This window comes from Python bivittatus, unplaced genomic scaffold (assembly GCF_059951505.1).
Source record: "Python bivittatus isolate LINGU-HERP-01145 unplaced genomic scaffold, Pbiv_v1 ctg000840_np1212, whole genome shotgun sequence".
Classification (NCBI taxonomy): Eukaryota; Metazoa; Chordata; class Lepidosauria; order Squamata; family Pythonidae; genus Python; species Python bivittatus.
Genome location: NW_028277113.1, coordinates 27012692 through 27038656, shown reverse-complemented (window position 1 = coordinate 27038656; position 25965 = coordinate 27012692). Strand labels below are relative to the sequence as shown.

Below are 25965 nucleotides of genomic sequence, written 5' to 3'. Positions count from 1 at the left end.
GCATTCCAATTCTTATCTTTTCCTTTTATTTTGAACATATCTCCATTCTTCTTAGGATTCTTTGCCAACCTCAGATCATTCTGAGCTTCAGCGTCTCTACAATTCTGCATATATACTCTTCCTTGGGGATTTGGCCCTTTTTCAATATCTGATATATATCCTGTTTTGATTTTTAGATCAAATAGCAGCATTTGCATGTTGATGTAATTATGTGAATGTTGTCCCTTTGGCATGATTGCAGTTTGTTGCAGATGCCACTGGGTAAACTCAAAGAATCTGTGCAAATCCAACTCTAGGAAGTGCAGGGAAGTGATAGTTGAGAGGTGTGAAGATACTGAAAATGAAGGCACTTAGTATAAGCAGGACAAGGAAGTTAGGGTTTCCAACGTTATTCAGATTTCTTCTCTTTCCAGAGATAGGGATTTACTCATGCTTTTTCTGAATGAAAGAGAGCAAAGTGATATGAATAGAGTCTTATTTTAGAGAAGGAAAACAAAGGTTTTATATTGGCCTAATATTAAAAGAAATGTGTTGTGGTATTAGTTCTGATAAGGTCAAACCAACAGAAATCACTTTTCCACTTCATATGAAATGGCTTTAATGCTGGAAATAAGTTTTTTGGACAGCTCCCAAAGCTGATATGAGAAAAAGATGCAGGAAATGTTGTATCTTTTAGCACGGAGAAGCAAGAATAAGCTTTCTTGGACCTACAGGATAAGGAATATTTTTTTATTATTATTTCTATATCCTTTTGAAAAATGGTGGTTTGGTTAATTGCAAAAGAACAGAGATTCCATGTGGTAAAAGATAAGTCGGGGAGATAATTTTGAGTGTAGTATTAAATTGAAATGAATTAGATTTCAGTTCTCTTTGTTAATAACATAGTTTGCCGTTTTATAATTTTTAAAAGGTCTAATACATTAACTTGCATTGTAATTATTTAAGGATATATGACAAAAATATATTATTCATGCTTTTTCTATTATGTACTCGAAGTCTGCTTTCTTGTTTAAAGTTTTGTCTTCTTTACGTGTTTGTGTGCGTGCATTTCTGTCTAGTTATCTACCTGCCTCTGGATTGTTTTTTTTCCATAAGTAGAAAAAAATTGTAGCCATTTAGGTAATTTACTGTCTTCATTCAGTATTATTTATATTGGAGCCTTAGCATCAGTGCTGGAAGTAGCTTCTAACCATTTTGTACCTTAAAATGTGCAAGAGGTAATATTATCCCAGTGCCTCTTTGGAAACATGACTCTAGGTATCGGCTATTCTCTAAAAAAGAAAAGATATATAGTTCCTCATGTTTGGCAATTTTTTAAAAAAACTGTGTAGTAAAAAAGCTAACATTCAGTAGTATATGAGTAGAATGTGCATTTCTTTCTTCCTTTCTTTCTTGGCTTTTGTGATAAATTATCACTGCAGCAGGCAAAAGTTGCTAAGCAAAATTTATCATTGGTGTGTCATAATAGCAGCTTGGCTGTAATTTGATGCAACAGGGAAATTTTTCAAAACATTACAGAATGAACAGTTCTGTCCATGCAATATGACACAATTAAATCATGCAAAATAGTGAGTGGAACTATTGGGTATAGTTATATATTTGTAGTCTAACCTCAGATGCCCTTTATGACATTCACATCCTCACATTTTGTTACCATTTATCCATATGCAGCCTTTTAGCCTTTTTTGGAGGGGGGAGTGCCTCTGAGTCAGTGCTGGCTCCTGACAACAGTTTTCTTGGCAAGATTTTCGGAAGTGATTTACCACTGCCTCCTTCCTAAGGCTGAGAGAGAGAGTAATTGGCCCAAGGTCACCCAGATGGCTTTGTGCCTAAGGCAGGACTAAAACTCACAGTCTCTTGATTTCTAGCCTGGTGCCTTAAGCACTACACCAAACTGGTTCTTAGCTAACTTTCCAAATTTTTAACAATTCAAATTAAGGGAAAGTATGCCAGGAATTCTTGGAAAGATGAGGTAGAACCTGAAGCACCACCACCATTTTGTTCTACGAGGACTTAAATCTTCAGGCTGAGACTCTCTGGGAGTAATTAGGTAAAGTCAAAGCCAAGGTAGGTCTCTTTAACCAGAAATTAGGGCATATAAACATCCATGCTGGGTGAGCTATTGAAGAATGCTGCCTTACCTGAGAAATGAAACCATCGGAAGTTAATTAATTTAATGTTAATTTATTCCGATGCCTGTTCTGCATTGGCTTTTGTGATATTTATGGGGTAGAAGGTATGTGTGGTACTCATTATCTGAATCCAGGGAAGGTGCTAATATAAAGGTAAAGCAACTGAAGATCTGTGGAAAGTGGAGTGGTGCTAAAGTCCTGTATAGGAATATCCTCACTCTGAGGAGATACCTAATATCCAAACCCACTGTAACTGATTACCTCTTTAGATGCTACCCTAACCCCTTTAAAATATTCTACATATTTGAGAGCGAATTTTGAATATATATTTTTTAATCTCCCCTCATTCTTCTAATTCCTTTAGACTGCCTTTCATTCTTCTAACTGGCCTTCAGTTTCTCACCTACCGGTCAACCATACCCACCAGTCACTTATTCTAATTTCACCACCACTCCATCCATTGTTTTATTACATGTGCGTAAGAATGACGAACTGCTGCCTTCCAGTTGTTCCTGATGTACTGTAAGTATCTCTTGCTATTGGTATCCTGCCTGGAAGATCTGTACTTCAGCAACATCTGAAGGACCACAAGTTTCCCACTACCATATGGAAAACATTATTTGATTAAATGGAGTACCAGATGTCAATTATTAAGTGTCTGCCAGTTATTTATGAAATCTGTTTCATTTAAAAGTTGGTTGGTTTTTGTTCGCTTGTTTCCTGGCTTCTGTCCATCAAACTTGACATCTAATTGAAAAATGAAAGCAAGAAGTTTTAGATAAGTTTTAAACCCAAAGGAAATTTGAAGGATATGAATTAGAGAAAATGCTTTTGGCAAGTAAAATCTGTTTGGAGGAATATGGAATTCATCAATGTTCCTATTTATTTATTTTTTTTCTCTCTCAACCTTGGAAATGTGGGAGTTTATATTTTATCTGTAGTTGTAGACCACCGAGAATTCCTGTATATGTAGAAGATATAGATGTAAATATATAATTGTAATAATCTATAATTGTAATAAATCTGTACCAAAGACTGCCAATCTAAATCTAAGGAAGTAAAAATTATTTAGCAATAGAGGTATTTGTGGAGTGGGCAGGGGGAGGAAATAAAGATATTTTGGGGAGAAAACTTAGAAGATAACCAAGTGAGAGATATAGACTTTCTGGACAGCTTAATGGCTCATGAGATAGTAATTACTAGTAAACCACTAGACTCACAAGGGTGTAAGACCAATCCTATGAATGTTTATATGCACAGGATACATTCAGTAATAGTAATAAACATGATTTATCAAGGATAGGTAGAATCAGATCATAGAAGTGAAAGCTTAGTTTTGTTGGAACACTAGAAGGCAGCACCTATGGCTATATAAATGGAAAAATTAAGAAAACCCATTTCCTAGCAAACAATTTGAGTTGAATTTTGACTGCTCATTTTGTAAATTTACTTTTGCTTTCTATTATCTAAGCATGTTTTTTACTAATCTAATTCTTTTACCCCATAGACGTTTAAATTACTTCTACTGCCAATAGAGCTATACTGCTGGTTTCTTCCAATAACACTGTGCTAAATTCTCTAAGCTAGGCTGAAAGTTTGAAACATAAATCAAACCAGAAATCTAGTGCTATAAAACTTTAAAATATCAAATACTTAGTGGTGGTGGTCTTCAGCCACAATCCAAGAACATCTCTTACAGAAGAGCTCCAAAAGACAGAGAAACTGTAAATAATTTTAGAACAATTTACCCAATATAATTTGGTATGAGTATACAATATCGATCAGTGTTGTGCAAACTTGGCCACTTTAAGATGAGTGGACTTCAACTCCCAGAATTCCCCAGCCACTCATCTTAAAGTGGCCAAGTTTGGACAACACTGTTATAGATAGAGATATAGAAGAGTAGTTATTTTTAAACTGTTTCTCAAAAGACCTATGATAAATGTTCTTTTTGTTATATTGTACTAAAAACTAAACATTATGATGTATGACTGAACAGCGTCCTGTGGACATGTGTAAGAAAAAGGATCAAGTATGAATTTCAAGCTAATTTTTTAACAGTGAATTTGAGATGCTAAGGGAAATTTTAAAAAGAAAAACAACTCTGTGCATTAACCCAACAGTACAGACACAGTCCAAAGAACCATGCATCCAAGTTACACAATCATTCATTTGGTGGGGGGGAAAAATACTATTCAGGTTCAGTCGGCTCACTTCCAAATTAGCACGTATACCATTGCAGCTTTCGCTTTCTGGGACTTTCACGTAGGCTCTATTTGTGATTGGAACATGGATTGGATGGACACCAAAGCTTGGCTTCCTACACTTCTTAGTTAGTTTTACCAAATGGTGATGGAACACTTCTAGGAAGCAAAAACTAGTTTGGGGCCTCATTTAGCAAACTAAATAATACATAGATCAATTCTATGCTAGATTTTTAATAAATGGAGAATGGTCAAGTTCTAGTAGATTTCTAAAGTTTCCTTTTAATGTTGATAGGTTCCTGATTCCAGATAATGTCAGCATTAGTTTAATTCAGTAATATGTTTTGCCCACATAAATTCCCTATAGTTCATTTATAGACATGCCTCTCCCAAAGAATACTACCTTTGTATTCTTTCCAACCCTGTGGAATGAATGAATGAAAGAATGAATGAATGAATGAATGAATGAATGAATGAAGAGAAGAGAAAAAAGAAAAGAAAAGAAAGAAAAGAAAAGAAAAGAAAAGAAAAGAAAAGAAAAGAAAAGAAAAGAAAAGAAAAGAAAAGAATGATGTGAAAGGGCTCAGAATTTTGTCTGGCTGCCCATCAGCAGGCTAACTCAGAATGGACCGTGACTAAAGTTGGTGCAAGAGACGGACCTGGCTAAAGAATATGGACAATGAGGTGGATCCAGACTATAGTATGGCTGAAGAGAAAAATAATCCAGAAAAAAATACTTCCATTGCATATCTATAAGAGAGGCCATCAAGCAGCTGCTTGGAATGTGCTGACTGCTCCAATCCAAGGCCCCTCCCTCCTGGCCACATGACCCACAGTAGAATGCATACAACTCTTCCTGTGCTTCCCAGTGCAAGCATGCACACAAATAGGTGCAACATGGATGGAAAACAGAAATACACATGTACACAACTTGTTACTTTGTATAAAGAAATAACACACACACCCCATGTGCTCACTGCTAGTAAAGGGATTAGAAAGAATTCCAGAAACTATGTTCTGCATCCTTTCCCTTACTAGTTTTTTAACGTAAGCTATGGTTGATACTCAACCTCAAGTGGTTTCTTTTGAAAGCAAGCCTGACTTTAATATGTTCAAATATTAAAACAAATGCAGTCGTGTTTCAGGAAATAATTTTCTGAATGTGGTTTGACTTGAGACAGATACTATTGTGCAACTGATTTTTTTTCCCCCTGTAAGTACATTAATTGACACACAAGTTTTTTATTAGAAAATAGCCATTGTAAACATAAAACACTAAGTTATTTTGTGTATAAACATTTCTTAATTCAACAATTTCATACACTATGCTATGGCAAATGTGCATCTACAAGGAGAATAATTTATTCTTATTCTTATGATTATTCATATGATTATTAGATTATATACAAGTATATATATACTTGTAAACAAGTGTGTGTGTGTGTGTGTGTGTGTAACTATAATACTCCTGCCTCTTATTTTCCCCACAACAACAAACCTGGGAGTGACATGGGCTGAGAGAGTGACTGGCCAAAAGTCACCCCAATTTAATTCAAGGTCAGAGCAGTTCCAGCAGTATAACCAGGTCTGGTGCCTAAATAGTTTCTTTTTTCCAGAATTGACTGCAGCCTTCCCCATCCTGCAATTTTCTAAAAATTCTGAATGAAAATTTCCATTACTTTGGCCATCATGACCAGTGTCCATGTTGACTGGGGGTGACAGCAGTTACAATTCAGCTCATCTCAAAAGCCCCAGATTGGGAAAACTGCCTTACTATAAAGAAGCCCATTCTCATAAATCAGTAATTAAAATGGTGCTTCATTTCTCTGACCCTACCTTCGTTGCCTTCACTGCACCAGCAGTTAAACTGTAAGCTTTCCAGAGCAAGAACATATCCTCATGATCATTTCAATTTTTTCTTGAAAATTGCTACCTGCTTCAAAGGGACTTTAAATTAAAGACAAGAGAGGAATTGACATCAGAAGGATACATGTGTCAATTGTTTTCCTATGTACAGTTACAAGAAAGCTTTAAGATAGATAAAAGGACTTACAGTTTTGAATATAAGACTGAATTTGAAGCAGAATTATGTACTAATGATGAACATGTTATTGCAAAGATGTATAAACTTTTATCGAAACTAAAGACAGATGAACAAGTTAAGGACTGTATGATAAAATGGTCTAAAAACTTTGGCTGCAACATAGAGATGGAACAATGGGAAATATGTGGCAGATAAGACTGAAATTCACATTGTGTTATAAACTTAAAGAGAACTTTTATAATATAATGTATCATTGGTACACGTCACCGGAAAATGTATCTAAAATGTACAAAGGTACTTCAAATGTATGTTGAAAATGTGAACAACAAGAAGGGACATTTTATCATTTCTGGTGGACTTGTAAAAAAGCAAAATAATTTTTTGGAATGGGATACATATTTTCATACAGAAGATTTTAAAGATTAATATTCAGTCAAAACCAGAGATTTTCCTTTGGGGCTTGATGGATAAACAGTTGGAAAAACTTATGGAACTTTGTTCTTATATGTGATAACAGTTACAAGACTTTTATATGCAGAGGTGGAAGGATATGACATTACCTATAATGGAAGAATGGATAGTGAAGCTGATAGAGTTGGCTGAGATAGCAAAATTGACAGCTTTGATTCGAGATAAGACATTGTGTAATTTTAATGCTAACTGGAAATCTTTTTTGGACTTTTTGCGGAAAACAGAAAAAAAGCAAAATTATGCTATATGGATTTGATGATTAGAAATAATATGGGTTAATAGAAATAATGGAAGTTATGTGGTAAATTTAGAGCAAGAATTTGACGTATATTGTTACTTACAAGGAGGTAAGGAGGATCAGAAGTCAATTCTTTCTTTTGTCTCTTCTTTTCTTTTCTGCACTGTTGATCTTTACTATCACTTTTTTAAATCTCTTTTTTCTTTTTCTTTTTCTTTTTCTTAATATTAGTTCTTGTTAATTTTTATAATTCTTTTAAAATTTAATAAAGTTATTATAAAAAAAAAGAAAATTGCTACCTACTGCAATGAACATGGATAGATAAATAATAATATTTTCCTTGGCTATAACAATACACTGGAAAAGGTGTTTTTCTGATGACATACACAATATTTTACACAAATGCATATTTAGGTGTGAGAGAATATAACTGTTTCTCCAGTATTACAACATTCAGCTTCACAATATTACCCCACAAGATTTACTTGTAATTATTATTTACATATGTAGCAAAATTATGTCTGTCTACATGATGGGAATACTTCTGGGGGAGGCATGGAGAACTAATCATCTCTGAGTGAGTAGAGATGATGACTGCGGCAAAGACCGTAGAACTGGTGAGTGATTTAGCTTTTCCCTGATATTTACGGAGCCACCTGGGTTTACTAGGATTGGTGGAACAATGCCAATTTGTGAAGGCCTCTGTTGATTCCTGACTTAAAACTCTCAGCTACAAAGACATTTCCATGGAATTTGACTCAGTTTGTTTTCAAAGTCTCTCCTTTTTGCCTGCTTCTTTGGACAGGTTTTCCCCTGTGAGCTGTGTGTGTATAACATGAACTGAATTTACAACTTTGAGATAAGCCCGAGAGATTTACTACAGCTTTATTTCAGATAAGCCCTACTGCCTGTGAGGTTTTAGCAATGTTCTTATCCAGAAAAGACTTATTTATTAATATAGATCTTAAATATTCTCAGTATGCTAGTGTTAACCTATATGCCTGACACATTTTCATAATATTCTAATAAACAATGAGAGCTACTTAGAAGCAGTTTTTTAAAAAAAGGCTGGCAACAGGTTTTGTACTTCAGTAGCCTCAGATGGCTAGTGAATTATAATTGAATATTTGTGATTTTTGTTGTTGTTAGCAAGCTGATTTTGGAGGACCATTAACCAAACAACTAGGGCATAAGTTTCTCAGAAGTAATTCTAGAACTTAGTTCAAATATTCATGTCTAGCTAACAGGCTGGACCTTCTTAACGTCATTCAATTCCCTGAGTGCTGTTTTTAATTGGTATGATGCTATAGAGTTTTTTAAAGAGTGTAATGATCTAGTGCTCCAAAAGAAAAATACAGCACAGACTCCAGGTGCATTATACGTATAGTGCTAAAAGGCTCTTAGTTACTAGTGAGCTTGTTGGCAATATAACATGTGGTACATTATTCTGAAAAATCCAATTCATTACATTTAATTCAAACCGAAACAAGAAAGTTAGTCTTGTTTGAAGACCAAATGGCATAAACTGGTCAGATTTCAGTAGAATTCTGGTTCCAGATATAAAGCCTCAATGTATTGCTTTATTCTATAAACATATGGTAAGATGTTGCATCTTCTATCCTTCTGTGGTGCCCAGACTATAAAAAAGGAATGTCTATTTGCCTTTTTGTGTGTGTGCATACACACACTGATGGCAAATACATTGGGGGTGTGGCATTGTGATTGAAGCCCTACCTCTTTTATATACAGTATATGGTATTTGAGCTCCTGCTTGGATGTGATTCACAATTGCTTTGAACCTCCTGCAAACATGAGCACAAAACCTTTCCTGTTGTTCATCAAAGCACACCATCTTTTTTTCAGGCTTCCAGGAATACCTGAAAAAAAGTTGTGGCTGATGTAAGTGAAATTGCATTAACTTTAATAAGCTGACTCTTAAATCAGCAGCATTCTATTTCTCCAGTACACATCAGAACCTGAATTACGATTAGTAAAGAGGTAATGTGCTTGCAAAATATCCACAGGACTTCTGGATCATTTTTGAGGCATGCAGAGTTAATTTACATGTGTGTGTAATACAGAGGCACACAAAGAAAACGAATGCCTCCAATGTTATAAATCTCCAACAGATGGCAGTACTGATACACTAGAAGCTCTGATGGATTCTTTAACATCTTATTTCACTTTCATTGGTGGGAAGATACTGTAAGAAAAGATTGTCTTGCTATTCCTCACGATATGGAAGTCTGCAGTAAGTTCTCATCAGTGTGCTTTAAGCAATGTACCATGATTGAATTTCTGACTGCTGAAGAAGTCCCTCCAACTGAAATTCACTGCCAAACTGTGTTGATGTCTACTGAGCATCACTGGGCCTGCCTAAATAAATAAATAAAATAAGTAAGTAATTAAAGTGAACCAGAAAGAACTGATTTGTGTGATCAAGTGCGAAGTGGTCAACCTGTGAGAGCAACCAATGAGTTTCACATGAGAGAGGTTAACCAACTGATTAAGGACAATTGGTGGATCATTCAAAGGGAGATTGCTGTCAAGCTTGGCATGTCACGGGAATGTGTGGGTCACATTAGTCATGTTCTTCAGTATTGGAGAATGTTCTTCACCATGCAAGATGGTTTCCTTGCACGGTGATAGCAGAGATGAAACCTTCAAGAAATTTGCCAGTAATGATTGTCATGCTATAGAATATCATTACAAATATTATCATATTCACCTGATATTTACAGTTTTTTGAAATACTGATGGTGTTAGTTATATGGATTTTTCTGAACCTGGCACTACTATCAACTCAAAGCACTACACTGCAACATTCAAAATTTTGAAATAACGAGTAAGCAGAGTTTGAAAACACAAGAAATAAATTTTACAGCAACATGGAAATGCTAGGCCTCACACCTCATAAGCCACCAAGAGGTAATTGTGAAGTTGGAACTCCAGCATACAGTCCAGATTGGCACCATGCAACTTCCACCTATTCCCAAAATTGAAGGAACACCTTCATGGGTATCTGTTTCACTCAAATGAAGAAGTGAAAAAGTCTCTCAGTGTAGAGTTCTTTCATAAAAGCAATCTCTTATCTGGTAGTAAATTCTTTTCCCAAATTTCTACCTGCAAAATAATGTAAATAATAAGTAGGTTAAGAAGGAGGCATAACCAAGGGAGCATTTCTTTGTCACAGAACTTGCCAAATCTGCCCTTTTATATATGGCGATGCATCTAGCAAAAACAATATGCAAGAAACAATGCGCTAGTGGAATTTTATTGGCTTACCATCTGAGCAGATTCAAGATTTTTATTAACTGCTTTTGAAGTCAAGTGTGATTAAATAAATTGTCTCGAGATTTGTCTCTTTCTGTAGCCAAGTTTGCCTTTTAAGTGCTTTGCCAATACTGAGATTTTCTTTTTCTAGACTGGATGTACAGGCCATTAGGCATTCAGTCCATACCAGTCAACTGACTTACTGCATATCTGAAGTTCCTTTCTTCAGAAGTTCCTCTGCAGGTTGTCCTTAAGTAGACAGCCCCTGCTAAAACACAGCGGCTGGTCTTAAATTCAAAAGTTGATCCTCCAGGGTTTTTCTAAGTGGGATCCTTTTCAGCTATGATTTTAAACAAACTTGCTGCCAAATCTCTCACCAGCAGCTCTAAGGGTAGATTTCCCTCTCTTCTGAGGGATTCAGCAACAAAAAAAGTCCCAGCGGTAATTGTGAACTTTGTACAGCTTTACGTTCGTCATTAGGGAATAGCTTACAGGCCCAGATGCAATAGGAATTTCACTGCTAGCCTCAATAAGTGAATCTCCCAGTCCTTCTTTTTCCTCTCACAATAATGGCACAGTTTCCTTAAAGGTGCAGTACATTCTAAATGGATTGGGCTCTTTCTTTCTGGGGTAGACCTCCAACCCATTTCTTAAAGCACTCAGCAGGAGAAAAATGGCACTATCCACTATAGAAAAAGAATGTTGTGGTACTGACATATCTGCTTATTCCTGTTCATAGTTCATGGCTACACAGCAGTGTCTGCAGCAAACCATGATGATGCCACATTGAGGGCGTGTGTGTGGCAATGTTAGCAAGAAAACACCAGGTTTATGTAATAGCATCTGATGTCTGACTCAAGTAAATAAGAAGGGCATTTGTGTGACAAAGTCATACACGTTTCATTATTGGCTTCGTCTTTCCCTCCCCACTTTAGCTGCCCACATGTCTACCAAGTCAGTATCAGTGTCATCAATAGGCTGATCAAGAACCATTGCCAAATTTATGGTGGGGCACATTTTTAGCACTGTATTCTGTAATGTACCTCAAAAGCACATGGAAGAAAAGAATCTGCTGAAGATAAATCACAGATGTGAATGATGCCAGAGGTAAAAGAAAATGCCAATTTCATTAAAAAGGACAGGGCATATACTGTACTTAATGGAAAACCTATTCATAAATTCTAGTTTCTCACTGGGTGTTTGCCTGAAATTTGTATTGTTCAGCTACTAGGTTCCTTCTTTTAAGCAACAATCTTTTCCAGACATTCATTGCCTTATAAATTAAACGTAGTAGCATCCTTTTTAGCTTTCTTACTCAGCAGCAAAGAAAGCAAGGGAATATTGAGGAAAATATAGCAGCTTATGAAACTGCCTGGTCTTCTGAGCAAATTGGGAGTATAAAGATAATGCTAAAAAATGAAGCAGCATGGAAATACTTAAAATGTTACTGGAATGGGCAGAAATTTTTAATTAGATTTAAGTTAATCAAAAATAGAAAATACTTAATTAACTTCAGTGTAAATACTGATTTAAAAATTGATATAGGTAGTCCTCACTTAACAATGCTAACTGGGACCAGAAACTCTCATTAAGCAACATGGTCATAAGTTTATTTTATTTATATTTATTTAGATTTCAAATTTGGCCACTGCTCATCTCACTCAGAATTGACATGAGTGACTGCACCACTTAGTATGACTGCACCACTTAGCAATGGCAGTTCCAACAGCCCTGGTTGCCATCATTAGGTGAGGACTGCACAGGTCGTTAAGCGAGGACCTTACATGACCATGACTTGCAACTTCCTGTTGGCTTCCCCATTGACTTTACTTGTTGGAAGCTGGCAGAGAAGGTTACAAATCATGATCACATGACTGCAGGGACACTGCAACGGCCGTAAATATGAGGATTGGCCATAACTACCACTCATTCAGTACTGTGGTAAGTTCGAATGGTTACTGAATGAGTGGTTGTTAAATGAGGTCCTCCTGTATAAGACAAGATATGGATCCGCTTTGCTAAAGTTAAACATTTTTTAGGCTGTTTGATGTCTGAATGAGAGACCCCCTCATACCACTGTGGACGCAATCTTGAGTTGCTTACGCAGAAAAGGTAAGAATGACAAATGACTTGTACTACTATTTATTTTTGTAATTATATTATTGTTTACCTATAGATGGTTAAACCAAAAATGAGTTGGGTATTTTGCAACTGTCATTTAAGTGGCATATAGATTTCATTGTTGGAAGTGTTGCATCTTTTTTTTTTTAACTAAAAAAAGACTCACTAAACCAGTATTGTCTAAACTTGGCCACTTTAAGATGAGTGGAGTTGAACTCCCAGAATTACCCAGCCAGCCAAGCAGGCTGGGGAATTCTGGGAGTTGAAGTCCACTCATCTTAAAGTGGCCAAGTTTGGACAACACTGCACTAAACAGTCATTTTAAAAGGTAGTCATAGATTAGTGTAGAAATTAGGAGCTCAGGGTAGATTGTTGTGTGCAGTGGTACCTGCACCAGGGCAGGGGAGCCCAGGGGAGCAAATGACGAAAGCAGCATTGCGCCATCACGGCACAAGTTCCAGCCCTCTGGTACTTGCTCCATGGAATTGCATTTACGAAAGGGGCAGCAGCATGATCCCACTTTCATTATTCTGATTAAGAGTTTGGATCCTGTGGACCCTGGGCGGAGCATCTTCTGTATAGTTTTGTTTTTCTCTTGCTGAAACAGGATACAGAAAAAATAACATTAAATGCTGATTATAAGATTGTAAGACATAAGACATTGGGTTTTTTTTTAATGTGGTTGCTTTAATGCAACAAAAATACAAGACATATGTAGTACAGAAAAAGAAAAACAATAGCTAAATAAAATACAACAAACAACTTTATGTGCTTAAAAATAATAGAATAAGTTAAAACTGAATGTCATGGAATCATATTGTCCAATCTTTCCAGCGCATCAAAAAAGAGTCTATTCAAAACTGAATGCGTACATTTCATTAAGTCTTCCTTTAGTATCTGCTATATAAGTATCTTTGCAGAAAGATAATGTTTTCTGGAACAATCCAAACATGATAGATCTAATGTTTTTTTTAAAAAATAAATAAATTCCAAATTTTAGGAATATAGTTTAACATCATACTAACATCTTTAACTCTCAACTCCCTTACTAAAACCCTATTAACAATATTAAATTGTTAATATGCAGATGATACCCAGTTATACATCTCCATCCCAGGTGACTTAACTTTAATGTTGTGACCACCCTTTTGCAGTGCCTGGAGGTTGTGGGGGTCTGGATGGGGAACAACAGGCTTCAGCTGAACCCTGGTAAGACAGAGTGGCTGTGGATTGGAGGCCCCTCTGTATACAAGAACTTACCATCTTTGGTTTTGGATGGGGTCGCACTGCCCCAAACAGACCTGGTACATAATCTGGGGGTCCTCCTGGACTCATGACTACTACTCAAAGAGCAGGTGGCAGTCGTGGCCAGAAAGGCCTTTGCCCACCTTCGGGTGATGTGCCAGTTACACCCCTTCTTGGATCAGGAGGCTCTCTGGTCAGTCACTCATGCCCTAGTCATCTCTCAGTTAGACTATTGCAATGCACTCTACATGGGGCTACCCTTGAAAAGTATCTGTAAGCTACAGCTGGTTCAAAATGCAGCCACGCAGATGATATTAGGTGCCCCTAGGATGGCACGTGTAACACCTTTGCTGCAGGAGCTGCACTGGGTGCCAGTTTGCTTCCAAGTCCAATTCAAGGTGTTGGTTATCCCATTTAAAGCCCTACATGGCATGGGTCCAGGTTACCTGGGGAACCATCTTGTCCCCATTACATCAGCCCATCCCACCTGGTCAGGCGGAGATGGCATGTTGCAGATCCCATCAGCAAGGGAATGTTGGCTGGCAGGGCCCAGGGAGAGAGCCTTCTCTGCCATTGCCCCAGCCCTTTGGAATAATCTCCCCCCAGAGGTGCAGCAGGCCCCTTCCCTCCTGGCTTTCTGAAAAGATTTAAAGACCTGGCTCTGTCAGTGTGCATGGGGTGATATGGGCTCTTCCTGCCCCTCGGGGTGGTTAGCCCCCTGACAATGCTCCCTGGAATTATTTGCCAATTTTCTATCTTCTTGGAATTTATTTATTTTTAGGATTGTTTTTATGTTGTATTTTAATGAATTTTTGTCTTGTTGTAAACCACCCAGAATCGTTTCACGAGATGGACAGTGACAAATTTGATGAATATAAATAAATAAATTAATTAATTAATTAATTAATCAAATAAATAAATAAATATCTTTGACCAGCCAGAGGGCATGACCAAATCCTATGTGTTAACACACCTTCAAATTCATTGCATCTCTAGCCTAGAAAGATAAACAACCAACCCTTAAAAAAGAAGGGTTTCTTGGATTCCAACCTACTGAGGAATCCAAGAAACAAACAAACCAGAGAGAGAAAGAGACAGAGAGAGAGATTTTACTAAATTGGCTACATCTCAAGAACTTAATTATATTTATCATTTTTTAAAACCTAAGTCCACTGACTATTTTTGTTTTGGATACTTTGATTCTTTATTCTACATTATTGTAAATTAATTATTAAATTCAATTAATGTGTTAATTATTGACATTACACAATGTACTTAACAACTACTTATTTGAGAAAATATAATTTGTACAAGTATACTTATCCTGTGTAAATATGTTTATGTATGTGTGGGATTCTGAATTTATAATTCCTCATACTGTAGTCAAGTGGAACATTAATAAGAATCAAGACCATCAAATTCTATGCACAAAATCATGTGGATAGTCTTCAAGCTGTGAATGCTGTCAACTGAACTCAACTGTGGAATCCATTAAACTCCATGGGAGAACCAAGCTGTGTAGATGAATTTTATTTATGTTTTGGATTAAGACTTGGTTGTTTTAGGGATAACAAATAATATCTTACTTCCTCTGGCTTTTGGTTTGATTGTGGAACTTTTTTTCTCTCAATAAATAATCCTAAATTTGTGTCATCACATGGGTGATTATTTAAATGGAATACATCTCTTTAGATACACTACCTTACTTTCCTTGTCATTGATAAACTGAGAATATAGAGGAAGTCTAGAGATGAAATATTTTGGAGTAATACCATTTGGATAGCCTTCATGCATAGTGTTCCTAATCTAAGATAGGCAAGACCATATTTCCTCCTAAAATATTCGCCCCCCCCCAATCCCAATTCATTCCATGAGAGCTCCACAAGGAATCTGGTTTTGAGAAAGGTCCAGGTCTTGTTTGATGTTACAGATACCATACGCACCCTGCTATTAAATCATTCTTTTTGCTCATGGCTGACAACAATATGTTTTAAAATAGAAGCAAATATGTGTAGCTCAGGGTTGAACTGTGGAGTCCTTGGGGCTCTCTGAACCATTTGCAAGAAAACAACCAAGCTCAGAAATCCCCAAGGACTCCCCATGTTTTATAACGCTAGATCTTTAAAAAGTTTGTTCCATCTGAAACTTGAAGCAAGAAGATTGAGGAGAGAGATCAAATTCCTATAGGTGATTGAAAAAGAATACAATTATGTTAAGCAATTATCATTTTATTGATATTATTGCCTTCTTTAATTAAATTTGTTATAACAAAGGTCATAATCTTAATTATAGGAATTAAATTAGTGATGGTTGTGTTATGGATGAACTAAAAAGAGATTTACTTTTAAGACATCTCCCCATGCCCTGTGGATATGATGGAGATCAGGTTCAGCATCACCATTTGCATAATCCCATCATACCCATCATCCTTTTCTTGCTGAAAAGAAAGAAATATGGCTCATATTAACAAAAGTAGAGTGAAAATGATTATGGGGAGCAGAGATCCAGCCTGGTGCAATTGTCTAAGTCAAACCTAATAAGAAAGAGGCAATAATATAACTGGGCAAAACTGCAAATGTTCCATAACTGAGGGCATGCACCTAATCCCATCAACATTCCTCCACTTGTTAACAAGAGACAATTGTTAAGTCCAGCACTGCTGCCACCTCTAAAAGGCGTAGTTTTTTTTAAACAATAAAATGGCTATCTTTACACAACCAGAACGGATTCAGCTTCCTTCTATGGTCCTAAAATCCAGATGGCAAATCAAAGCCTTAAAATTTCCTGCTCTATAATTAAAAATTCTTATAAAAGTGTTTACCTTTCATTGTTCTCTATTCCACTTCTTCTGTAAGCTGGAACCCAATGGTTGTTGTCCCAATAAAGCCTTGAACTTCCTCCTTAGGTTTATGCTCCATTTTTTGCCTTCCGTGAAAATTCTAGCCTTAAATATAAAATAATTTTAAAAATCTGTTTAATTAATGATGCAATTAATGCTCCTGCAAGAACAAGTTAATTTTGACTTAATCTGCAGCAAAATGGAAGACAAGCAATTCTGAGAAAGCAAGCAAAGGTTCCTTATAAAATTCAATCAAGAGACTATACCAGAACATGGGGTACTTGCAACTCAAATATAATATCATCAGGAGTCCTTCCTTCTCCTTCCAGCCATCCCATTATTTATATCTGTGACAATAGTGATTGGGAAATTTGTGAATACCTATGACTTTGAGAGCTTGAAGAAACCAAAGCAAAGGCTACCCAAATGGAGAAGACTATGTGTTGGTGGTCAAACCGTACAGCTAACTGGCACGAGTAATGGCGTAAAGTTAGAGCTGAAAGAAATAAAGCTCATGAAGAGGGACAGTAATTGAAGCTCAAGCTGGAAGCTACATTGAAAGAACTAAGTACCCTGGGGAAAAGAAAAAAACAATGAGGATTTACTTAATGGATATGAAGAAAAGTATATTTGGGAAAAGAACTTTGATTCTTCTAATATGTACTGGATGAATGAGGATCTCTTCAGGTCTTTAGAGAAACAGCCAGTTAAACATGTGCAGAATAAGAAGAATTTTGAGGTACAAAATAACTGTCAGATAACCAGATACAAAAATCTGTTTAATTGCAAAGGTGAACTGAAATTTTAAATTAATTGCAACTGTAGTCCCTATGACCTAATAGTATGCTTCAAGGAATTCAGTGGGATTGGCATCTGATGAAAAGATATAAGATTACATGGGGGGGGGAGATCTACATCAACTATTCTTAAAGTAATTTGAGCTCTTATTATTTTTACTCCTGCCCTTTTATAATATGGAAAAATATTGAATTATGTTTTAGTATTAATCTAAAGTTAATTTGCTTATCGCCAAACTACATAGAAACAAATGCTTAAGAAATCATTTGAGTTTTCCACTACTATGCTACCAATTGTATCTATGTCACTGGTTTCCTGGCAAATGATGCATAAGCATATTTTTGTTTTAGGAAGTTTATGCTTCTGAAAAATGTTTAGAAGATAAACAAAGTATAAGAACTGACTTGGAAATTCTCAATTCTTGATGCAAATATGCTTCAAATTTCCTGGAAAATCAGAAGTCATGTGGAGGCTATAGATGAAACTATACTTATATCAATGTTTCATTTCCACCTCAGTAAAATGAGAAAATATCACAGAAGTAACAAAAGTAAGTGGAAATATTCAAATATTTTATTCAATCAATATTTTCTGAAGAAATACTTTGAGATGGATCTCTTAACAGTCCATTTTGGAATCAAAGTACAGAGTATATTGAATACAGTAGGATGGAAAACAGTCTCTGTTCCAAATTTCCTGAGATATATTTTTCTTTTCCCCTTAAAAGTCCATATTATGTCTGCAAGTGGGTAATTGACAATAATCTGGAACCATATGTACCAGATATGTACCATATCTTTCTAAACTGCTTCCAGAAATTCTTTTTTAACTGCTATGAAATAGAGATGCTTTGGCAATATTTTCAAATCATATTATTGATAGCATCTTACTAATGGTATTACTACTAATATTAAAAGTATTTTATTAACTACTGGATAAACGTGATTGCAGTAACATTTGTGCTTTTGGTATGTATTTTTGGTAATGTATTTTTTAAAAATGTGCTTAAGCACAGCATTTGATCAGAACTTTGAAGGTTTCAATGATTTTTTTTTTTTTCAAAAAACCTAGATTTTAAAATTATATAAGTTCAGGAAAAGCACCAAATCATTTTGTGATTTCTGAGGAAAAATATGTTTTTCCTCTGGAATAATGTCCAGATACAAATGTTAACTTTTTTAATGCTGTTTGGAACAGTCCAACTATCTTGTTTATAATACAACCAGAATAATTCCAGTTGTACAAGCATAGATTTATACATGCTTCCATGTTTCTACCTTATACGGATGGAGCTTCCATGATCTGTGAGTCATTTCAGTTGTGTATTGCTAAATAAGTTTGTTAAATAAATAAACATGTCTGCTTCAGCTTCAGATGCAGTCTGGCAGAAACCAGAGTTTGGCTCACCAAGAAATTCAACGTTCAGCTCCTAACTACTTTTGAAAATACCATTCCTCTCCTATTCACATAACAACTACCACAGATTGTTCATTGTTCCTGAGATATCATAATCTGTTTAACAAGTGTTTTGCAACTTCTTTTTAACACTGCAGGGTCTGCTTGTCCCTGAAAAAAGAGATAGAAAAAGAGAAATCAGAAAAATCTCTGTAGAAATGGAAATATGAGGAAAAGGCCGAAACAGTGAACTTTAAAGCAGGTATGATTCAAAAGGTAATTTGTTTTGTTTTCATCTATCTATCTATCTATCTATCTATCTATCTATCTATCTATCTATCTATCTATCTATCTTCCCCCAAAATTATGGATTGTGTTGAAGTGAGGATTAGTATATTTTCCCAGTTTCAGTATTTTTCCCAGTATTATTTTCTATTTCTATTTTGCCTTCAGCCTACCTGCCTTCTGATTTAACTTGGGGCATATCTAAATCAGTCCAGGTAAATAGCAGCACCTGGCTGCCTTTGGCTGCTTCTGACAAGCAAAGCAAGATTGAACCTAGTTAGTACTTGGGTGGGAGACTATCAGAAAATACAAGGTTTGTTGGCTTGATGGAGAAGTCCAAACTACATCCTGAAAAAGGTGAGGGCAAACAACTTTTGTTGCCAAGAAAACTACAGACATGTTTCTGAAGTAACCAGGAGTTGAGCTTGTCTTGAAGGAAGCTTTACTTTATCTCTTAAATTAACCCCAATATTGACTTAGACCACTTTCATATGCTTCATGTTTGGCTATTTGCATCCATGTCATGGATGCGTGTTGAAAAAAACACCATACGAAGATGAATAAGGAATACAATTATGCAGCACATGAAGTTACCCAATGCTTTTGGGCGCATTAAAAATCTAAACAGGAGGATGGGGTACAGAAGAATGAATATAGGTAACTGAAAACTTGACAAACTGTGTATGTGCAATACTGTATAAAGTCTGGCACTCTAAAGCAAAACAGAATATTGCTAGTATCCTGCAAATAAAGTTAGGTATATAGCTTTTCCAAGGAATGTGCTCAAGTTTCAAATACTTAATGCACATGAGCAAAGTCTAATGAGTTGTATGATGACTTATGCAGTGATTTCCTTGTGGAATTAATGAATTGGATTTGACACTTGCACAAGAATGAAAGTAGCAGTATATCTTCCTGAATATATTTGGATTTGGAATAAATACATTAGAGTGTGTTGTCATCTGTGCTGCCATATGCCCACCTGTGAAAAGTGAGAAATGTTTCACTGTTGCCACAGAAATATGCAGGTTCTCTTAGTGTCCACTTGTCAGCAGTGTAGACTTGTAAATGCTTTTTGAAACCTTAATGCTTTTTTCCCAGAAAAAAAGAATCCTAAAATTAATTTATTCATTATTATATCACTTTATTTTTTAATGTCTTTTTAGTTGACTATTACAACTAAATTATATATAATATCAAATAATTGTTTTTAGTGGATGATGTAACATTTTGTATTCCAGTGAATCTTATAGCAAATGCAACTAGATTACATGGACATGATAGGTAATGTTTCCGAAATTTGTTTTAAGGAGGATATATCTGGCATAATATTTTGAAAATACTACATCTGTGTCCAGATTGTCTCTGAATAAATTGATGAACAAATATATGTTCTGCATTGAGTTATCATACTGGTTCCATAGAATGGCTTCAGGCACTGTGCTTTAGGAACAATTGTATCTGTATTCATATTATTTGTAAGAGACAGTAATACAGTAGAATCTTTTGATTGTGATGGAAGAAAATGAATGAATGAATGAATGGAGTGTCAAATTACTGGGTGATTTCTCCATATCTAAGTGTCAGATGTTTTGGAAGTCGGGACCCACTTAGCATTTACAAAGTCTATCTAGTCTGTGCAAGTTGCACTTAGATTTTGTTTTAACATGGACATCTTGCCAGTGGTCTGGTAAAGGATATTCACTTCTGTGTTTGTTTGGAGAATTTCTACTCTGTGCTTTATTCAAAAAAGCATTCAGAAGAGTTTATAAAATATTAGTAGTAGGACAGTAATGCCCACTTTTAGAATAAAGGAGGGAAGATAAAAAAAGAAACTGGGACTCGAGTTATTATAGTTACAAGCTAAAGTTAAAATAGGTGTATGTATTTATTGTTATGAACAAATGTTTATAAATTTGTTGCTCATTGATTTTTGCACACTGCCCTTAGCATTGGAACAGCAATGACACAGACAATACCAAAGCTTCAATTAAAACTTAAATTATATTTGAACTAATTATATTGGGGTTTTTTTAGTCTGTTGCTAGCTGTTTGAACTTTGATGCAAAAGACCTGAGTTTGTAGAGGGCCTTATTAAATACAGTGTTCCCTAGCAACTAGGCTGGTGAGCTGTTGAATATTTCAATATCACAAATAAGTTTTATTAGTTCCTGGAATTTCTCCAGCTAGGATGCTGGCCTAATAGTGCTTTAGTTTATAAGCCTGCTATATGCAGGGACCTAGTTGACCAGCAAATGTTTAACTTCATAATATTCTTCAGTGCCATTTCAATGCAGGTAATTACAGCTGATCAATTATACTACAGTTTTATATTAAGTTTAAATAAATACTAATAGTTTGATGATTTTTTTATCAATTATATGATCGTTTATTTTTTGCTCTCAGCTGTTTTGGTTATGATGGGAGCATTTATTTTTCTTAATTGATGAGCCAAAAAAAAAAAACACCCCACCCTTATTGAGCCTTCAGTACTGGAAAAAGTGGCTTTTTAAAATTTGGGTAAAAGAACCAGTAAAACATCAGAAGCAGATGATGTTCTAATTATGCCAATGGTTAGTTGTGGCCTGGAGGAGAAGCAGGTGAAAATGCATAGGATGAAAATGTCATATTTCTGGGAAAGAGTCATATTTCTGGCAAAAAAAGAGAGTTCCCCTATGCAAAAGGGAAGGTGGCAAAATTAAATGTGGTAACTGTAAGGGGATTAGTTTGTAAGTATGCCTAGGAAGATATTTGGCAAAAGTGACAAGCAAAAGTTGGGAAGTACAGTGTACCTTTATGCCAGGCAAGTGGTGGATAGATCTTCTTCTTCTTCTTCTTCTTCTTCTTCTTCTTCTTCTTCTTCTTCTTCTTCTTCTTCTTCTTCTTCTTCTTCTTCTTCTTCTTCTTCGAAATGCTCAGTGTGAGAAAGGAAGTGTCAGCCTTGCAAGATAGTCCAGACAAAAAGCACACCCAGAACTACTAGCTGTAACTTTATTGTAAGGTTACATTAATAGAATGGCAAGTCTCAAAATACATTTCTCCCCTTCCCCCAACCTTTACAGTCCAAGAAACTAGGTGGGGGTCCCTTCTGAGACATTTGCCATGCCCCTATTCCTTCTGTAGACTCTTCTTCCTGTCTCCCAAGGTCATTCCCACATACCATTACAGGAAATTTGTATTATGTTTGTGAATTTAGAAAAAGTGTATGGATCCTTTTGCTTATGGAGTTGAACATTGCCTTCTGAATGCAATAAGAACAGAACAGTATGGAAGCTAAGCATGCATGAGAATTTGAAATGCTTAGTAAATAATTCAACATTAAACATGGAGCTCAACATGCGATCTCCTCTCCATTTGCTAAATAAATATAGAATGCTGTTGATGAGGTTAAAGTGTGTTATATGCAGATGATGTTATGTTGTTGGCGGAGAACCTGAAGGATTTGCATTGAATGTTCACTTGTAATGAGGAGTAGGGATCTGAAAATTAATACATCAAAAACCAAGGTAGTTATGGTTGACAGAGATAATGGAATAAGCAACTGCAAGTTATATATAAATGTCAAAAAACTAGATCAGGTAGATGAATTTGTATACCTTGATTGAATGCTTACTAAGAGATGCAAATGGATGGAGAAATTTTAAAATGTGGAAATGTTGGTGGAAATGTAGTGGCTTGTAGATGGTTTGTTGTGAGGAATAAAAAAGAAATGACAGTAGCTGTATAAGAGCAGACTTCTGCCTGCTTGCTATATAGAAATGAGAGTTGGGTATGACAGAAGAAACACAAAAGTAAGTTGTTTGCAGTGGAAATGGAATACTAAAAGATGTGTGTGATAAAGCAAAAAGAGATAGGGACCAGAATGAATGGCTGCTAAATACAAACGTAAGGAACCAGTATCAAAGAAGTACATTGAAGCAGTTTGGTCGTATTGAGAGAATAAAGAACGAGGACCGAATTGCAAAATGAAAACATGAAGAAACAGTGAATGGACTGGAGGAGGGAAGACCAAGAAAGTTGTGGTTGGGTGGAGTTGATGAGATCCTGAAAAAGAGAAAAGTGAGAGTCTTAAAGAACAAAAAGCCACATATGAAGCAGTGTTTGAATGCTGTAGAAGCAACGATGGTTTGGTGTAAACTTGATTTAGCTGTGTTTCTTTTATGTTTGTTTTAATTGCATACCTTTAATTTCTTTGCCTTGCTACTGTATTTCTTACAGCTTTTCTGTATTCTACATAACACTGCTTACCCAAAAGAGAATTGCATGATTGACATTGTACATACATAATGTATGTATGCTTTAGCAGTTCCAAAGAGTGATATTTCCTGTGCTAATTCCTTAGCTTCCTAATGATCAGAAATTCTTCTGCAGAATTCCAGCAGTTTCATACTGCTGCAAACAGTTTTTTGTCTTTGTCATTTTTCAGTTTCAGGTTCCAATCTAGAGTTTCCCTTCCAACTTGCATCTTAAAGATGTCTAAGTTTAGGTTCTAGGGCTTCAGCTTCTATGAAATAAATTCTGGCATTTTGCTCCATGTTCTACTGTTGATCCTCTATGTCTGTTTTTGATTACGTCCATGACTGCATCCTTACCTGGATACATAAAGTGCTGAGAAGTTTTTGTCTTTTCCTTTTGCAACTCCTTGTTGAGGTCTGTTGGTGTTCCACGATGTCAGCCATGAATGTGAAGTTACATGCCCAATTCTGATCACTCAGCTGTGTGATCAGCTTTCCTTTATCCTCTATTAAAGTATTGCTTCTTTGTAGATAAAAACATTGCAACATGAGGCCTCAATTCAAACAGTGCATATCACAATAGCCACTTAATTACACATTCTGCTTTCTACAAATAACTATTGGAACTGGCAGCTGTGTCATTCTCTGTTGTTAATATGGTTTACAGTTTTCCTACAGTTGATATTACCCTGCTGTCCAAAGGGACTGTGTGTGTAAATGCTGCTAAGAGAGATATACTTGATTTACCTGAGGGAAGTCAATGTCCAGTCTTTATCCGTTAACGCAAGCAAACTTTCTGTGAGCCAGTCATGACACTACCATGCACGATGGTAAGACCATGGACATTATTGAGGGTCGGGTTGTAGTAATTCAATGCAGCCAAAATCATGTTTCATGCACTGTATCCAGTGCTGACTCATCTCAAAGTCCTCATTTATCTCACACACACAAAGTTACAAACTGGACTGTATTATTAATGATTGCAGTTTCATCTGTGGCAAGAGAATAGAAAACATTGTGTGTTTAGAGATTCTTCAGTGTTGGTCAAAAAGATGTGTAAAAATAAGGGAGATTCTTTATTATGGGAGGGGGGTTCATTTAATATTTAATTCCTAACTGAAACTGTTACTGTGCAGTCCCAAACAATGATAAAAATAACACAGATTAGTCATTACCCAGTCATCTTAGGAAGAGACATTGGAGGCTACCCTAGAGTCTTACTAGAGATATGCAAATTGTTCATCCCCACATTAGATTAACAACTGAAAATTCTAATATATTAGCCAAATTTGGAAAGTTTCTGTATACTATGGGAGGATTCCAAAGATCCTTGAAAGAAGGTATCTGAATATGTGCCATGATTCCTGAAATTCTGAATTCCTACTACACTGGGTGAGGTGATCCGACAGTTCGGGGTGAGGTATCATCAGTATGCTGATGATACCCAGCTTGTATCTCTTCCCTGGGCTGCCTGAGTGATGCCATGAATATCCTGTCTCACTGCATGCAGGCTGTAGGGGCCTGGATGGGGTGCAATGAGCTTTGGCTCAACCCAAGCAAGACTGAGTGGCTTTGGGTGTTTTGGCCTCCCAGTACCAAGGTTCTTCCATCTTTGGTTCTGGATGGGGTGGTACTGCCCCAGACAGACCTGGTGCACAGTCTGGGATCCTCTTGGACTCATGGCTCCTGCTGGAAGAGCAGGTGGCAGCCGTGGCTAGGAGGCCTTTGCACATCTTCGGGTTGTGCATCAGTTGCACCCATTCCTGGACCAGGAGGCTCTACTCACTGTCACTCATCCCCTTGTGACCTCCTGTCTGGACTATTGCAACACACTCTACATGGAGCTGCCCTTGAAGAGCATTCAGAAGCTTCAGCTGGTACAGAATGTAGCTGCCTGGGTTGTAAATAGTGTCGACTACTCGGCACATGTAACACCACTGCTTTGGGAGCCGCACTGGTTGCCAGTGTGTTTCCAGGTGCAATTCAAGGTGCTGGTTGTCACCAATAAAGCCCTTCATGGCTTGGGACTGGGTTACCTTAGGGACCATCTTTTCTCAGTTGTTTCTACCCGTCCAATCCAGTCCAGCAGGTTGGGCATGCTCCAGGTCCCATCAGCCAAGGAATGTCGGCTGGCGGGGACCAGGAGATGTGCCTTTTCTGCTGTGGCACCTGCCCTCTGGAACATCTTTCCTCCTGAGATTAGGATGGCCCCGACCCTTTTGGCTTTTTGGAAGACCTTGAAGACCTGGCTTTGTGCCCAGGCCTGGGGCTCCAAGTGTGTGAAGGGCACATTTCATGGTTGTGTTGATACCAACAGTTTTTAAGATCTCTTGGCTGCATTTATATTATAGTTAATTTTTGTACTGTTTTTAATGTTGATTGTTTTTATTGTTAGCTGCCCAGAGTTACTGGTCTGAGACAGGCAGCTATATAAATTGAATGAATGAATGAATGAATGAATGAATGAATGAATGAATGAATGAATGAATGAATGAATATCTCCATGTAAGTACTTGGGTATATAAAACAATTTGAACCCTATCTTTCAGTACTATGTTCAAATGTTGTTTTTTAATGAAATATTTTGTTATTCTTCTCTGAACTAGAAAGGCCTCAACTAGTATGACTAGCTTGGAAAGCTTTCTATAGGATTTTGGGCGGCACAACTGTAGGTATTGTGAACAT

The 25965-nt window shown here is 36.4% G+C and overlaps 1 protein-coding gene across 1 annotated transcript in view; it reads left to right on the top strand.

The window, feature by feature from the left end:
• Positions 1–2616: 2616 nt before the first annotated feature.
• Positions 2617–25965, top strand: part of CCDC102B (coiled-coil domain containing 102B) — a 44860-nt gene continuing 21511 nt past the window's right edge. Inside the window, 4 exon segments of the mRNA XM_088130911.1 lie at positions 2617–2654; positions 16897–17149; positions 17151–17191; positions 18919–19022. Of these exon segments, the coding sequence (XP_087987037.1) occupies positions 2617–2654; positions 16897–17149; positions 17151–17191; positions 18919–19022 (436 nt within the window).